This window comes from Gorilla gorilla, chromosome 16 (genome assembly GCF_029281585.2).
Source record: "Gorilla gorilla gorilla isolate KB3781 chromosome 16, NHGRI_mGorGor1-v2.1_pri, whole genome shotgun sequence".
Lineage (NCBI taxonomy): Eukaryota > Metazoa > Chordata > Mammalia > Primates > Hominidae > Gorilla > Gorilla gorilla.
In genome coordinates this window covers 66038526-66055772 of record NC_073240.2, presented here as the reverse complement: position 1 = coordinate 66055772, position 17247 = coordinate 66038526, and the positions used below count along the sequence as shown (strand labels likewise).

Sequence of the window (17247 nt, the reverse complement as noted above, 5' to 3'; positions counted from 1 at the left end):
GTTTGTCACTTGACACAGTCGCAGCTGTACAGTTTTTTGTTCTGTTTTCCCTCCCGAAATAGCATGTTCTGGTTCTCCATTAGCCTGTGGACCCTTTCTGGGGGTGGGAAGTGTGTGGGAATGGCTCCTTTGTGTTAGCTCCAGGCCCTGGCTGCTTAGTGTGGTTGAGGACCAGCAGCATGAGCCTCACCTGGGTGCTCATTAGAAAAGCAGGCCCTGCCTCAGACCTATCCAGTCAGGATCTGCATTTTAACAAATCTGGGCAATTTGTACACATAGTGAAGTCTGAAAAGCACTGCATGAAGCTTACCCTGTTCTCATTTGGGGTGCCAAACTGCTCTAATTGGGCCTCCTGGTCCTGGAGGAGTAAGGAGTCTTTCTCTTTTTTTTCCTCCCTCTTTCTGGTTTCTGGCTTGCACTGTCTAGACACCATGACTCCCCAGTGTCTGGGTTAAAGCGCATATAAGCTCCTCTCTGTCCTGAGCCCTCCTGATGCCATTCCCATCTTTGTTGAAGCAAACTCCCTCTCATCCTTTAAGATACACGTGAAATTTCCACCTTATTCTGTGCCTCCACTCCCTAGCAGTTAGGAGTCCTTCTTTTGGGTTTCTTTATAATTTTAAAATTTTGCTTTTATAAATAATACTTTGATAAACATCCTTCTACATTAATCATTGTTTATATCTGTTGTTGTCTTCTTGGATACATTCTGAGAGGTGAAATTGCTGGTCCATGGCTAATTTTTTTTTTTTTTTTTTGAGACGAGTTCTTGCTCTGTTGCCCAGTTTGGAGTGCAGTGGCGTGATCTTGGCTCAGTGCAACCTCTGCCTCCCGGGCTCAGCGATCCTCTTATGTCAGCCTCCCGTGTAGCTGGGACTCCACGCACATACCACTACGCCTGGCTAATTTTGTATTTTAGTAGAGATGGGGTTTCACCATGTTACCCAGGCTGGTCTCAAACTCCCGGACTCAAGCAATCCGCCTGTCTCAACCTTCCAAAGTGCTGGGATTACAGGCGTGAACCACCACACCCGGCTCATGGCTAACCTTTCTAAGGAAGGCTTTCAATGCTTATTTCCATACTGGAAATTGAATATTGACATTAACTGGGGAAGATCGTTATTATTATTATTATTGGATTAAAAGAAAAAAGGCAGGAGTCTCGCTATGTTGCCTAGCTGGTCTACAAACTCCTGGTCTCAAGCAGGAGTTGTGTCATTGAGCCCGGTTTGGAAAGATCATTCTTTACAAGCCTCTCAACCTTGGTTGTCATAGAAATCATGTGGGAAACTAAGGAAAAAAATAAACCCTGATGTCTGAGCCCCATCCTCAGAGATTCTGATTTGATTGGTTTAAAGTGCAGCCTCGGCATTGAGATTTTTTGTTTGTTTCCTTACAGATAATATGTAGCTTTTCTATTTTTCTATTAACTGATTTGATCATTTTCATGAGCACCCATACCTGCTGGATGGTGAGGAAATGATAACAATTAGATTTGTTAATAATAAAAGTGCCTATTAGGTCTATACTTGATATCTCAAGGTAAGATTCTTGATCTCTCAGATTACCTTTTTATTTCTCTGCTCCTCTCAAAGATGGCATCTGAAGAGTGGAGGAGAAAAAGTACACAGGTCTGAAAATATATGGATACAGACATAGATACATATAATATTATGTGACTGTCAGTGGGTAGGTATGTGTCTAGAAAGATATCAGCTAATGGGATGGTGATATGGAGGATGAAGGGGTGGGATCCATCCCTCCAGGACCAGCCATCTCTTTCCTTCCAACGATCCCAGAAATGCAGACCTTTCCTCAGCAGATTGGTGAGCAGCAGAGAGAGGGTATTTGATTGATAATAATAATATAGCAACCAACACCTGTACCACACTAATAGCACTTACTGTTTGTGTGGCACTGTCCTGAGCTGTTACTACACGTAGCTCATTTAATCCTCCTAACAACTCAGGGTTGTAGGTTTTAGTATTATCTTCATCACCATCAGCTAATCACTGGACATGGTGATGGCACACCACTCTTGCTCCCAGGCACTAGGACTTTTAAAAGTTCCTAGGAGAACCCCTGCTTCCTAGGAGAACCCTTTAGGGTCCCCATGCTGGCTCCTCCTGTGAAGAGTTCTTTTGTAGACTCTGATCCCTAATCTGTTTTGGCAAATCTGGCCTTTCATACTGTAGGTTTGTGCAAAGCAAATTGTACCTGTGGTGTCCACCTCTTCAGCCTTCATTTCAGCAGCCTTCCAGCTCCACTCATCGCCCCTGCCCCACTGTTCTGGGTGTCACTGTGGTCCTGAAAATGGTGACCTTGGCAGACCTTTGGTTCATTTCCTTCTCAGCACCTCCACCCACATCTAGTAACTGTGACCTCTGACACTTTCCTAGACAAGTATGTTTTTCAGATGTTTGTTCTTTCCTGCTGCCGCACCTTTCTAGGACAACATTGTCTGAGATCTAAACCTGAGTATCTCCAGCTTTTCCTGATGATAAGAATCACTTGTACCCACATCTGTAAACACAGATTCCTGGGCCACCTCCTCCCCAGGAGCTTGTGATCTAAGTGATTGCTCCTGCTCCAAGCAAGGAGGTTGAGTTGCCTCCTTGTAGCTCATTGGTCCTCTCTTTCCTCTGTGAGGCCTATTCACCCAAAGTACCTCTTTCCTAAGAGGCTTCTTTTCCCAAACCCCTGAGGCTCTCAGTTCTGCTCACCATTCAGATTCCCCCAACTATCTCTCCAGCTATATCCTTCCTTAGTCCCCACAGCAGAGGCTGCAGATGTGTTGCCTGTGAGCTGACGGGTTTTGTTTGTCCTCTAGCTTTTCGGAAATTGGGAAATTAAAAAGACAGCTTGTTGATTTCTTTTTGAAACAAAAATCTGAGGCCTTACCACCTTTGGTGGAGGTTGCCCTAGGGCAGGAAGCAGTTGGAGCTCAGGGTTGGTTGGCCTTAGCCGACTAATGGAGGCCGGGAGTCACCAGTTCAACACAGTCTTCACAACTCTTTCCCGGGCTCCCCTGTTACTCATTTTCTTTACCTCTCAGGCCCTGGGGGACATTTGAGCCCAGGAGCACTTTTTGGGACACACTCTGCTCACTTCTCTGCCCATCTGCCGTGCTCTTTCCCACCTGGAGTGGGAAACCCTCCCCATCCCTGGAAATACCTGCCTTCCTCTTGGATAATTATTCTCCTGGATCCAGTTGGCAAATGCCTTCCACTGCCATGTACTGATGTGTGATTCAGAATGCTTGCCTAGATGGTGATTTCTTCCACATACCCCTATACTGCATATTACATACATCTTTCTCCCTACCTTTGGCTTAGGCACAGCCAGTAGCTGTCTCAGTTGTGTTATTTTGGGATTGGGGACAATTCCAATATCATACCTGATTAGCTTCCCAAAGCAGTCTCTTAAAAGTTCTGCCGGAATTGTTCCTTTGGGCTAAAATATTCAGTCCACCACTAAATTTCTCCATTCATTTGGTAGGAGTGTATGGCAGGAGAATAGACTCTGGGGTCGGGCCACCTGGCTTCATATCCCCACCCTGCTACTGAATAGCTGTGTGCCGCTAGGCAAGGTGCTGAGCATCTCCAAGCGTCAGTTTCCTCATCTTCAAAACAGGTTATGAGAATAACATGAGATAACAATAAATTCATGCAAAGCATTTATTCTGGTGGCTGGCACCTGTAAGGGTTCAAATAAATAGTAGCTATTACTCTTTTGTTCTTAACTTCATGCCAGGTTCCAGGCTGGCATGGGGATCCAGGGTAAGTAAGATGTGGTTGGCCTCAGGGAGTGTTTGTCCCAACCAGATTTGAGTTGGCCCCAGAGGGTCAGGTACCAACATGGGGCTCTGCTGTATTGCTGAACACAATAGAATACAATTATTGAGTACAGAGGTTGTAGGTGGTCAGGGAAGGCTTCACGTGGGAGGTGACTGCTGGCCTTGAAGGCTCAGTGGGATGTCATGCTAGGCAGCCACAGAAGCACAGAGGAAGAAAGCCATAGGTCACATGAGGAATAGCATTGGGGGTGGGGAGGGAGTTAGTGGCAGGAGGTACTGTTAAGCAAAGAGGCCAGACTGGATTCCTAAGTGCCTTATTAAGGGTAAGATTATTAGATTTAGCAAATAAAAATATAGGCCACCTAGTTAAATTTGAATTTCAGATGAGCAACCAATAATTTTTTTTTTTTTTTTTGGATGAAGTTTGACTCTTGTTGCCCAGGTTGGAGTGCAGTGGCGTGATCTCGGTTCACTGCGACATCCACGTCCCCGGTTCAAGCGATTCTCCTGCCTCAGCCTCCCAAGTAGCTGGGGCTAAAGGTGTCCGCCACCACGCCTGGCTAATTTTTTGTATTTTTAGTAAAGACAGGGTTTCACCATGTTGGCCAGGCTGGTCTCAAAGTCCTGACCTTAGGTGATCCACCCACCTCAACCTCCCAAAGTGCTGGGATTTTAAGTATAAATATGTCCCAAATATTGCATGGGTTATTTATACTAAAAAAAATTTGTTGGCTGAACACAGTGGCTCATGCCTGTAATCCCAGCACTTTGTGAGGCTGAGGCTGGTGGACTGCATGAGCCCAGGAGTTTTGAGACCAGCCTGGGCAACATGGTGGAACCCTGTCTGTACAAAAAATTAGCTGGGCATGATGTCACATACCTTTAGTCCCAGCTACTCTGGAGGCTGAGGTGGGAGGATTGCTTGAGCCTGGAAGGTCAAGGCTGCTGTGAGCTGTGATCTTGCCACTGCACTCCAGCCTGGGTGACAGAGTGAGACCCCATCCTGTCTTTAAAAAAAACAAAATGGGTCTTTTGTTGTTGTTGTTGTTTATCTGAAATTCAAATTTAACTGGGCAGAGCATATTTTAAATGGCAACCCTACTTGTGTGCCTGGTTCCCAAAAGGCCCTGCTAAAATGCAGACAGGTTTTAGTCACAAGAGGAAGAATCCTATTAAATTGTTGAAGCAGATTTATTTTTCAGAGTAACACGAAAAGTGAAATGGGACATAAAGAAGGTCAGTTGAGGAGTTAAAGAGTGTGGACAGATGGTGGGGAGCAAGGAGGGCAGGATGCAGCAGGGACCCTGTCTGGGCAGATGCAGTAGGAGGGCTGGGAAGAGGCCTGGGTCCAGCTTGGAGCTAGGAGGCATCTCTCCCCTTTGTCCAGACTGAGTCCCTGAAAGGCACCTGGCTAGCTGACTGTCCTTTTGTGGGGCTCTCTGGGCCTAGATATGGACTGTTATTGACAAGGGCTGTGACTCATAGGTGGGATTTGAGGACACGAGTGATGGGAATAGTAGTAATCTTCGGAGAGAAGATGACTCAGCTCTGGCTCTGAGATAACAAGGAATAGAAAAGAAGGAAGGGGGATGAGTGCCCTTTGGACTGTGCAGGCAGCAGTCCTGTATGGGTAGCCACCTGAGGGTACACCATTTGGGATGTGTCTTCAGTGACTCTGTATATAACCTACAGAACAAAGCTTGGGGTTCTCAAGTGGAGTACAAGGTCATTCACAGGATCATTTGAGATGACCTCACTTGAGGTCACCTTCCCACTCTTCCTCTTGGCAACCACTTCCCCACACTCTAGGTTCCGGGCACACAGAATTACCTGTTGTTAATGATGACAGTCATGGCAGTCACACTAACATTAGAGTACTTAATACTTTCCTGTTGGTTTGAGCACTTGTTTAACTTGATTAATCTCCACCAGGACCCTATAAAGTAGCTACCAATATTATCCCAATTATGTATTTGAGAAAGCTGAGACACAGGAAGTCAAACATCTCACTAAAGGTCACACAGCTAGTAGAGGAATAGAGCCCCAGATGCCTGGGAGAACTGCACAATTAACCATGCCACCACCCACTTCCCCAGCTACATGCTGCGCTTTTATACTTCTGTGGTTTCATATAGCAAACCCAGATCATACAGTACCTCCTCTGTGAAGCTGGTCCCAACCCCACCCCCTTTTCCTTTAGCCCCTACCCAACAGGAGTCCCACCTTGTCCTCTTAGTAGTTTGTATCCAACTTTGTTATGACAGTGAATGCTGCTTTTTTTTTTTTTTTGAGACAGGGTCTCACTGTGTCACCCAGGCTGGAGTGCAGTGATGGCTCACTGCAACCTCTGCCTCCGGAGTTCAAGGGATTCTCCTGCCTCAGCCTCCAGAGTAGCTGGGATTCAGGCGCCTGCCACCACGCCCATCTAACTTTTATATTTTTAGTAGAGATGGGGTTTTGCCATGTTGGCCAGGCTGGTCTTGAACTCCTGAGCTCAGGTGATCTGCCTGCCTCGGCCTCCCAAAGTGCTGGGATTACAAGCGTGAGCCACCACGCCTGGCGACAATGAATACTTTTAAGTCATTATTATTAACCTTTCTGCCTCCCCATAAGGGGCCCATTTTAAATCTAATGCCTCCTCCTATGAGCACAGGGCCTGGCACAAAGTAGATGCTTAGTAAATGCCCCCTGAATAATGCAAGGCCATTCAGCCTGGGGGTGAAGCAGGCGGCGTGGAACAGTAAGCAAGGCATAGAAATAGCCCAATACTCATGGAGCATTTGCACTCCACACATCCTTTTTTTTTTTTTTATTCAAGACAGGGTTGCACTCTGTCACCCAGGCTGGAGTGCAGTAGGACAATCATGGCTCACTGCATCCTCTACCTCCCAGGCTCTAGCGATCCTCCCACCTCAGCCCAAGTAGCCGGGACTACAGGTGTACACCACCACGCCTGGATAATTTTTTTGTTGTTGTTTGTTTTGTTTTGTTTTGTGGAGATGTGGTTTCGCCATGTTGCCCGTGCTGGTCTTGAGCACCTGAACTGAAGAGCTCCGCCCACCTCAGCTTCCCAAAGTGCTGGGATTACAGGCATAAGGCACCATGCCCGGGCTCACACATCCATTTTCAAAAAAAAAAAAAAAAAGTATGCTGGGCTTGGTGGCTCATGCCTGTAATTACAGCACTTTGGGAGGCTGAGGCAGGAGGATCACTTGAGTTCATGAGTTTGAGACCAGCCTGGGCAGCATAGCAAGACCTCATCTGTACTAAAAATAAAAAAAATTAGCTGGGCATGGCGGCATGTGCCTATAGTCCCAGCTATGCAGGAGAATCACTTCGGGTGGGGGTGGGATGGATCCTGCAGTGAGCTGTGTTTGTGCCACTGCACTCCAGCCTGGGCAACAGAGTGTGACCCTGTCTCCAAAAAAATTTTTTCTTTTAATAAATATTAGATTTTCACTGATACCTCATGAGGCCTGTAGAGATGGTGTTTTTTTTGAAACGGAGTTTTGCTGTTGTTGTCCAGGCTGGAGTGCAATGGCGTGATCTTGGCTCACCACAACCTCCACCTCCTGGGTTCAAGCAACTTTCCTGCCTCAGCCTCCTGAGTAGCTGGAATTACAGGCATATGCCACTACGCCCGGCTAATTTTGTGTCTTTAGTAGAGACAGGGTTTCTCATGCTGGTCAGGATGGTTCAAACTCCCGACCTCAGGTGATCCGCCCACCCCAGCCTCCCAAAGTGCTGGGATTACAGGCATGAGCCACTGCACCCAACCTGAGATAGTTTTATTACAATATATAAGGCTATTGATTGAATCTCTGGAAATAGAAATAAAGTGGCCCTAAGATGTTTTCAATTTCGTTTATTTATTTTTAGAGCCATCTCACTGTGTTTCCCTAGCTGGTCTCTAACTCCTGGCCTTAAGAAATCCACCCCAGCCTCCTGAGTAGCTAGGATTATAGGCATGAGCCCCCACACCTGGCTCTGTTTCTAATTTTCAACTACAGAGCTAAGAAAAACTCCCAAAGTCAGTAACAGTCAATTTTCTAGAAAAATGGAAAAGAACCACAGGTATTCTTTTTTTTTTTTTTTTTTGAGACAGAGTCTCTCTCTGTCACCAGGCTGGAGTGCAGTGGTGCCATCTTGGCTCACTGCAACCTCCGCCTCCTGGGTTCAAATGATTCTTTTGCCTCAGCCTCCCGAGTAGCTGGGACTACAGGCGCGTGCTACCACACCCAACTAATTTTTGTATTTTTAGTAGAGATGGGGTTTCACCATGTTGGTCAGGATGGTCTCAATCTCTTGACCTCATGACCCGCCCCCCTCAGCCTCCCAAAGTGCTGGGATTACAGGTGTGAACCACCACGCCGGGCCACCACACAGGTATTCTTGAAGTGCCAACTACATCCCTTGCAAAGCAGAAGGAAAGGTTGCCAGGGTTTGGGAGGACAGTGTTGTCTGGGGAGAAGTGTAAATGGAAAGAAAAGAAATGGACATGTATAGACCAAGCCCTGAGATTCTGTGACCTTCTTCAATCTTCCTGACAACCCCATGGCGAGGTAGAGTGGTGCCCTTGTTGGAGAGGAGATAGAAGCTCAACAGAGATTCCAGCTGAGATCTGATTCCACAGTTCATGCTCTTTCTCTGCATCCGGGAAAGAGGAGAATTGGAAAAACACAAGACAGTTCTTGACCTCCAGGTGTCTGGCCAGACTTGGAAGGGAGAACTGGGGCAATGGGCTTTAGGGACTTAGAGGAGAGAGTGGTCTCTTGGATCAGAAGTGCCTGGGTAGTAGAGGTAGGGGAAGGGGTATTCTTAGAACAAGACATGTTCCTGGATAGAACCAGTCTGTGATGGAGGGGATGGTAAGGGGTTGAGATTAGGCTAGAGGTGTTTAAATGCCATGCTGGAGAGGTTTGACCTCTAGTCAGTCAGAACTTCTGAGCAAAAGCTACAGATACTTTGTTGCTATCTGTTAGTCCAAGTCCCCAGTCCCTTATCAGAAATCCTGGCACTGAATATGTTTCAGGATTCCGATTCTTCCTGATTTTAGAATGGTAAATAATGTGCTGCAATGACAACTAGGCTGAGCCCTATCACAGGTCCCACGGGGCATCAGCCTAAATCCAAAGGCTCTAGGACTGATGACAGCTTTCAGCAGCACAGCATCAGGCACTGTGTTTCTGTGGAAGTCCTTGCAGTGGTCCACATAGAGGTCCAAGAGCTAGTCTTTGCCCCCAAAAGTGAAAACTTGGGAGTAAAGAGATGAGATCCACATGGGGTGGGAGCAGGAACTGCTCTGGCCTAAGTGAAGCTCCATTTTCCTCAGAGGCTGGTCTCACTCATGAGAATGTCATCAACAAAGCTTCCAGTGTTCCAACAAAACACTGTCACACTCTGGGAAACCCAAAGTTATGCATTCCCCATTTACAGTTCCTCCCAGGCCAGATGCCGTGTACCATGCTGGGTCATTTTTACCTTAAGCAGTGTTGCCTGATTACGTATGTAGTTGTCATACTACCTTTATCCAGTCTCCAGGGGAACAACTTAACAGAAGTTAACTAATTCTCACACAGAAAGGAAAAGGCTTTGTAATGTAGCGCTTTACCCACATGTGCGTGTATCATGTATTCAGTCACACCTCCAGTGGGTGGCATGCCATACTCATGGCATGTTAATATTCCTGCAGCAGAATGCACTGATACTAACAGGAAGGGGATAGGTAAAGATTAAACCTCACATCAGCTTAGGTCAGGTTTGGTACCCAAAGAGTTTAAAAAAAAAAAAAAAAACACCAAAGCTGGGCATGGTGGTTCACGCCTGTAATCCCAGCACTTTGGAAGGCCGAGGCAGGGGGATGACTTGAGGTCAGGAGCTCGAGACCAGGCTGGCCAACATGGTGAAACCCCATCTCTACCAAAAAATATGAAAAGTAACCAGGCGTGGTGGCGTGCGCTTGTAGTCCCAGCTACTCGGGAGGCTGAGGTGGGAGAATTGCTTGAACCTAGGAGGCAGAGGCTGCAGTGAGCCAAGATCATGCCACTGCTCTCCAGCCTGGGCAACAGAGTAAGACCCTGTCTCAAAAACAAAACAAAACAAAAACCCACCAAAAAAAAAACCTTTCAGATTTTAGAGCTTGTAAAGGTTAGTATTATTTGGAAAGGGGATTGTAGACCTGTGAATTTCCTCTCAGGAGATCCCTTGAGACGTGCAACAAGTGAACGTTGCCTGCCTTCCCACTAGAGGGCCCCTGATTATCACTGTGTCCGGGATCCTTGCTAATGGAAGTTCTTCTGTCGCTTCAGCTTGCAGATGCCAGCAAGTTACCTAACCTGAAAGAACTTCTCCAGTCCTCCGGAGACAACCACAAACGGGCCTGGGACCTGGTGAGCTGGATTTTATCCTCAAAGGTCCTGACAATCCACAGTGCAGGGAAGGCAGAGGTGAGACTTTGGTCCATAGCATCACAGAGTTTAGGGGCCTAAGGGCTCTAGGACAGCACTGAATCCAGTGGCTCTGAGACTTCCCTGTGTACCAGTGACCTGGGCAGCTTGAGAATGCAGATTCCTGGTCCTCACCTTTAGACTTTCTAGTTCTGTGTCTGGAGTCAGGCCCAGGAGCTTTCCCACTGGCTGTACAAAGCTGAGTTCTGTCTCATCTCAGCTGTGTGACCTTGAGTAGGTACCAGGTACATTTCAGTACCTCCGCTTCCTCATCTATAAAATGGGGGTGATAATAGTATACTTCCATCAGGCACTGACTATAAGAATTGAATGAATTTTCACACTTTGAAAATGCCTAAGGGCACATACTAAGGGCTCAGTATGTGTTGGGATTCACTTTATTTAACAAGCACTGCTGGTAATTCTGATTAGGGTGACCCTGACCATACCTTAAGAAACACTGACCTAGTTCAGTTGTCAGGAGATGGAGAGGCAGAGCTCAAAGGAGTGGAAAACCTCATGCTCTGGGTTCAAATCCCATTTCTATCGAAAAGGGCCTCCTTTTTCCCATTTGTAAATTGAGATGCTGATAGTTACCTCAAAGTGGGGCACTGATAAAATGTGTGTCACCCCCCAGCACAGTTTCTGGCACAAGTCAGACATTGCATAATTTGGTTTACCTTGCCTGGCTGGGGTCTCCCAGGGACAGGCTGGATGACAAGGACCAGGGTGTAGGACTTGATTCCTGCTCTGGTGCTCTTCCTTTACCCATACTGTTCATCACTTAATTCATTTCAATTTAAGAGTATTCAATTTTACAAGCTCCTGCCAAAGACACAAATCTTTCCTATGTGGCGTAGAATTTGGTACCTTGGATTCTGGTATCTAAGGGACATTCTTCTGTGTTAGATGTTAAAATACCATAAAGAGCCCTGGAGGTGGGAGTCAGGAGATCTGTATTCAGGTCCAGGCTGGGTGGCTAATTCCTAGTGAATCTCTGGGTTTCACTGTTGTTATGTGTTGAATTCAAATTTATTCATTCATTTATTCTTACCTCACTCATATGGGCATCAAGCACCTACTAGATGTTGGGTGCTAAAGTAGATAAGGCAATAAATAGCTCCTAGACTTTTGATTGTGGACCAGTTAAATTTCTTTTAAACTGTGGGGTATTGGGACCCAGGATTGTCAACTTTTTGTATTGCCCAAGTAAGTATGTTAGCCTACCATGTATCATCATTTTATAAAAGGATATTATAGTACTAAGAAAGGAGGATGGCCTTGACTTCAGAATGAAGAACAGTTCTTCCAAAGAAAGGTACATGGCAACCTTACATCAATATATCTGTTATATTGCCCTTATTTTGCTCATTCAGTCATAATCCAGAGAAAACTTTGCCATAGACTGGCTTTGATCTGTGACCTACTATTTGAAAACCACTGGCTGGGTGCGGTTGCTCATGCCTGTAATCCCAGCACTTTGGAAGGCCGAGGCGGGCGGATCATGAGGTCAGGAGTTTGAGACCAGCCTGGCCAACATAGTGGAACCCCGTTTCTACTAAAAATACAAAAACTTAGCTGGGCATGGTGGCGGGAGCCTGTAATCCCAGCTACATGGGAGGCTGAGGCAGGAGAATTGCTTGAAGCCGGGAGGCGGAGGTTGCAGTGAGCCAAGATGCCGCCACTGCACTCCAGCCGGGGCAACAGTGCAAGACTGTATCTCAAAAAAAAAAAAAAAAGAAAGAAAGAAAGGAAAACAAACAAACAAACAAACAAAAAAAACGACTAAAATGGGCCAGGTGTGACCCATTGTCCTGGCTTGTCTTGGGTAACTGGGACTATAGGTATAACCACTATAGAGAGGAAATTCACAGGTCTACAGTCCCCATTCCAAATAATACTAAACTCTACAAGCTCACGCCTGTAATTCCAGCACTTTGGGAGGCCAAGGCAGGTGGATCACTTGAGGCCAGGAGTTCAAGACCAGCCCGGCCAAAATAATGAAGCTTGGTCTCTAATAAAAATACAAAAATTAGCCAGGCATTGTGGCACATGCCTGTAATCCCAGCTGCTCGGGAGGCTGAGGTAGGAGAATCGCTTGAACCTGGGAGGTGGAGGCTGCAGTGAGCCAAGATCGTGCCATTGCACTCTAGGCTGAGAGACAGACTAAGACTCCATCTCAAAAAAAAAAGAAAAAACCACTGAAATGGACTAGGGGGCAGTGGCTTGCACCTGTAATCCTAGTACTTTGGGAGGCCAAGGTGGGAGGATTGCTTGAGGCTGGAGTTCAAGACCAGCCTGGGCAACATAGCAAGACCCTCTCTCTATGAAAAATTTAAGAATTAGGTGCACATAGTAGTTGCACCTATAGTCCCAGCTACTCAAGAAACTGAGGATAGAGGATTGCTCAAACCCAGGAGTTCAAGGCTGCGATGAGCTAGGATCACACCGCTGCACTCCAGCCTGGGCGACAGAGCCAGATCCTGTCTCAAAAACAACAACAGCAGCAAATGCTAATTGCTTCTCATGATTTTGTGGGTTGGTTGGGTGGTTCTGGGCTTGGCTGGATGAGCTAGGGTGGCCTCACTTACATTTCTGGGGCTTCAGCTGGGATGGCCACCATGCTGGAAGCCTTCCTCTGTGAGGCTCATACTCTATAGCAGACAAGCCAGGACAATGGTGAGGGGTTCTCAGCAGCAAAGAAGGAAAGACAAGCCCTTCTCAAGTCTCTATTTGCTATATATATGTTAATGTCCCGTTGGCCAAAGCAAGTCACATGGCCAAGCACAGTCTTAAGGGTGGAGAAGTAGGTTCCATCTTTTGATGGGATCTTGGTAGAATCCCACCTGCAAAACCACATTGCAGAGGGGTGCATGGACAAGGATGAGAGGGAATTTTTACAATAATCATGAGATGATTGTAAACATGGAATGCAGGAAATAGATGTAAAAGTGTTAGGAAGTGGCCGGGCATGGTGGCTCACGCCTGTAATCCCAGCACTTTGGGCGGCTGAGGCGGGTGGATCACGAGGTCAGGAGTTCAAGACCAGCCTGGCCAAGATGGTGAAACCCCATCTCTACTAAAAATACAAAAAAAATTAGCCAGGGGTGGTGGCACGCACTTGTAATCCCAGCTACTCCGGAGGCTGAGGCAGAGAATTGCTTAAAAAACCTGGAGGGGCAGAGGTTGCAGTGAGCCGAGATGGCGTCAGTGCACTCCAGCCTGGGCGACAGAGCGAGACTCTGTCTCAAAAAAAAAAAAAAAAAAAAGTGTTAGGAAAATTAGAAGTGATCTCCACTTATTTTTTTAAATCATTAATTTATTTATTTATTTATTTTTTGAGACGGAGTCTCGCTCTGTCGCCCAGGCTGGAGTGCAGTGGCGCCATCTCGGCTCACTGCAAGCTCTGCCTCCTGGGTTCACACCATTCTCCTGCCTCAGCCTCCCGAGTACCTGGGACTACAGGCGCCCACCACCAGGCCTGGCTAATTTTTTGTATTTTTAGTAGAGACGGGGTTTCACCATGTTAGCTGGGATGGTCTTGATCTCCTGACCTCGTGATCCGCCCGCCTCGGCCACCCAAAGTGCTGGGATTACAGGCGTGAGCCACCGCGCCCAGCCCTGTGATCTCCACTTAGAAGGAGCAATTCATGCTTCTCAGCCTACTGTAGGGAAAAATGTTATTATTTATTATTATTATTTTTTTAGATGGAGTTTCACTCTTGTTGCCCAGTCTGGAGTACAGTGACGTGATCTCTGCTCACTGTAACCTCCACCTCCCGGGTTCAAGTGATTCTTCTGCCTCAGCCTCCCAAGTAGCTGGGACTAAAGGTGTGCACTGCCACACCCGGCTAATTTTGTATTTTTAGTAGAGATGGGGTTTCACCGTGTTGGTCAGGCTGGTCTCGAGCTCCTGACCTCAAATTATCCACCTGCCTCGGCCTCCCAAAGTTTTGGGATTACAGGTGTGAGCCACCGCACCCGACCGGGAAAAATGTTATTAAAGAAAGCAGCCTTGTGCTATAAGCTCTGAGTTTGCTTATGTCTCTATCCTCATGAAACCTGTTGTTCTCATGAACGGAGTCCATGGGAGTTAAGCCTGAGAGTTTAGGGGGCTATTTTTGCAGCACATTTACCAGCTCCCCAAATAAAATTTTGACGCTCTTCATGTTTTCAAGTTTGAAAAGATCCAAAAGCTGACTGGGGCTCCTCACACGCCTGTTCCCGCACCGGACTTCCTGTTTGAAATTGAGTACTTTGACCCAGCCAACGCCAAATTTTATGAGACCAAAGGAGAACGAGACCTAATCTATGCCTTTCATGGTAGCCGCCTAGAAAACTTCCATTCCATTATCCACAATGGCCTGCACTGCCATCTGAACAAGGTGGGGCCTAAGGGACACCCTGCTGATGTGGGGAAGCAGGGATGGAGGTGGGAGAGTGGGGAGGGGGAGATTCCTAGGAGTTTGCAGGTGGGGTTGGGTAGGTTTACTAACGCCTTCTCGCTCAAAATGTGGTCTGCACACCAGCAGTGGCAGCATCACCTGGAAACCTAAGAAAATGCAAAATCTTGGGCACACTCTAGACCTTCTGAATCAGAACCTGCATTTTAACAAGATCTCTAGGTGATTCCTGCACTGGTTATAGTTTGAAAAGCATCGATTTAAAGATAGTTCCCGACCTTGGCTGCATATTTAGAATCACTCGGGGAGCTTTTAAAAATCCCAGATGCCAGGCCTGGCGCAGTGGCTCACGCCTGTAATCCCAGGACTTTGGGAGGCTGAGGGAGTTCCAGACCAGCCTGGCCAACGTGGTGAAACCCCATCTATACTAAAAATACAAAAATTAGCCGGGCATGGTGGTGGGTGCCTGTAATCCCAGCTACTCGGGAGGCTGAGGCAGGAGAATTGCTTGAACCTGGGAGGCAGAGGTGGCAGTGAGCTGAGATCATGCCATTGCACTCCAGCCTAGGCGACAGAGCGAGACTCCATCTCAAACAATAAAAAATAAAATAAATAAATAATAAAAAATCCCAGATGCCTGGCTGCATCCCAGACCAATTAAATGAGAATCTCCAAGTGGAGCACAGGCATCAGTTGCTTTAAAAGCTCTCCAGGTGATCCCACTATGTAGCCAACCCTAGCTCCACTGTGCGTTCCCTGGACCAGCAGCGTCTGCATCACCTGGTAGCTTGCTGGGAATGCGAATCTCAGGCGCAGACCACCTGATCGGAATCCACACTTTAACAAGGTCCCCAGGTGATTTGTATGCATACTGAAGTTTGAGAAGCACTTTCCTTGGGGACCACACTCCAGGAAATCAGCTCTTGGAGAAACTGAGGGATATGCCAAGATGCACAGAGGAGAGGTCCTTTCCCTCCCCTCTTGAGCTGCTTTTGTCCCATTTTTATGAGTCAAAACAGTCATTTATCCACTTCTCTGCAGGCATTTATTTTACCCCTCAGGTATAGGGGGAGCATTACAGACAGACCCTGGAGCTACAGAGACTTACTTAACAGCTCTATGGCCCTGAGTAAATTAAACTCTCTGAGCCTCAGGTTCTTCATCTGTAAAAAAGGACACCATTACCCTCCTTCTTATATGTCAGAGAATTGAAACAGTTCATGTATGCAAAGGGCTCTTTGTGTACTAAGTACCAAGGAAGAGGTAGCTGCTTTTATATGCTGATGGAGGGGCATCTAGGGTAGTTGGAGGAGCTGCAGGCCTTTCCCCCAGTCATGGCAGTATCTGCCTTGTCTGTGAGGAGCTGGCTCCATGAGCCATGGGCTCAGTTGTGGCTGCTGCAGCCGTGAGACTGGAGATATTTCCCTGGTGTATCTGGTTAATGTCGTTGGGTTTTGCTAAGGATGACGGGCTTGTTTACACTGGCTCTCAGTCCACCACTGGCAATCAGCTTACCATTATGTCCAGGCTACTGGAATCCAGGGGGCTTCCCCTTTACACTGGTGCTGGCCTGGAGAAGTTGCCTGCAGATTATACTCTTGTGCACTAAACCTTCATTTTAGTGCCCCAGGGAGTTTGCTGCTTAGAGGCATCTTATAAAAATCCTTTGGTAAAGCACATCAATCCTCCTATGGGCCCTTTGCCTGGGTTTTCAGTGAAGGGCTTGCTTGAGGGAGTCCATCTGCTAGTTGATACTGATACTGTTTTCATGGCAGAGATACACTGAGCTTCCCACTCTTGTACACCACTGCTCATGGCAGCCTTGCATGGGGTTCTCAAGTCTAAGGAAGGGTGAACACATGATGGCATAAGCAGAGAATGGATGTGGGGTCAGATCAGAGGGCATCCAGTGTCATTGGAGAAGGTCTGTGTCAGCTTTTGAGAGATGGACACCCTACCTAACTTGGCAAAGAGCTTCCCAAAGGCCAAGCAAAGGTCTGTTTCATTTCCCCTAAGCTTCACTTAACAGATTTAGGATTTTGGAAACCTGGTGCTACTGAAAAGGACATTTCTCAATTCCAGAGCATAAGATATTCTTCAGTGAGCTATTCAAGTCCACTTATCTTGAGATACTGATAGTGTGGCTCAGGGATAGCAGTTGAATTTCAACCTGAGTGTCAATGTCCATCCATTGGTCGCAGCTACCTGGAATGTTAAGTTGAGGATTCTGGATCATTAGGAATAAGTGCCATGCTTGATATTACTGTGCTGGCAATTGTGGTTGGTTATTGGTCATCTACCATGGGCAAAGATGTGTTCACTATGCCTGCTGTAGCCTCAACTTACAGGTCCTTCACCTGGCATGCTTCCTTATGGAGGGCACCACCAGGGAGATGCTGCCTAGATTTTTAGATGTTTCCTTGGTCAACCCCAATACAAAGAGTAAAACGTACCTTGCCCCGCATGTAGGCCTCCCTCATTTGGTTATAGTTTCTGGTCTAAGAGACTAATTTCTAATTTATTTATTATTTTTAATTTTTATGTTTTTATTTATCTGTGAGAGACTCATTTCTTTTCCAAGTAATGACTCAGATTACCTCCC

At 46.8% G+C, this 17247-nt stretch overlaps 1 protein-coding gene across 5 annotated transcripts in view; it reads left to right on the top strand.

Annotated features, from left to right (window-relative positions):
• The window catches only part of PARP16 (poly(ADP-ribose) polymerase family member 16), a 28860-nt gene that overhangs the window by 5784 nt on the left and 5829 nt on the right, over positions 1–17247 (top strand). For 2 of the 5 annotated variants that reach the window (XM_019011357.4, XM_019011356.4), the window contains exons 2-3: positions 10105–10242; positions 14421–14627. The exons of 1 other annotated variant lie outside the window; for it this stretch is intronic. In XM_019011357.4, the coding sequence (XP_018866902.1) occupies positions 10105–10242; positions 14421–14627 (345 nt within the window). The remainder of the gene's footprint in view (positions 1–10104; positions 10243–14420; positions 14628–17247) is intronic. 2 more of the 5 variants (XM_019011359.4, XM_055362609.2) reach the window with 1 other exon arrangement.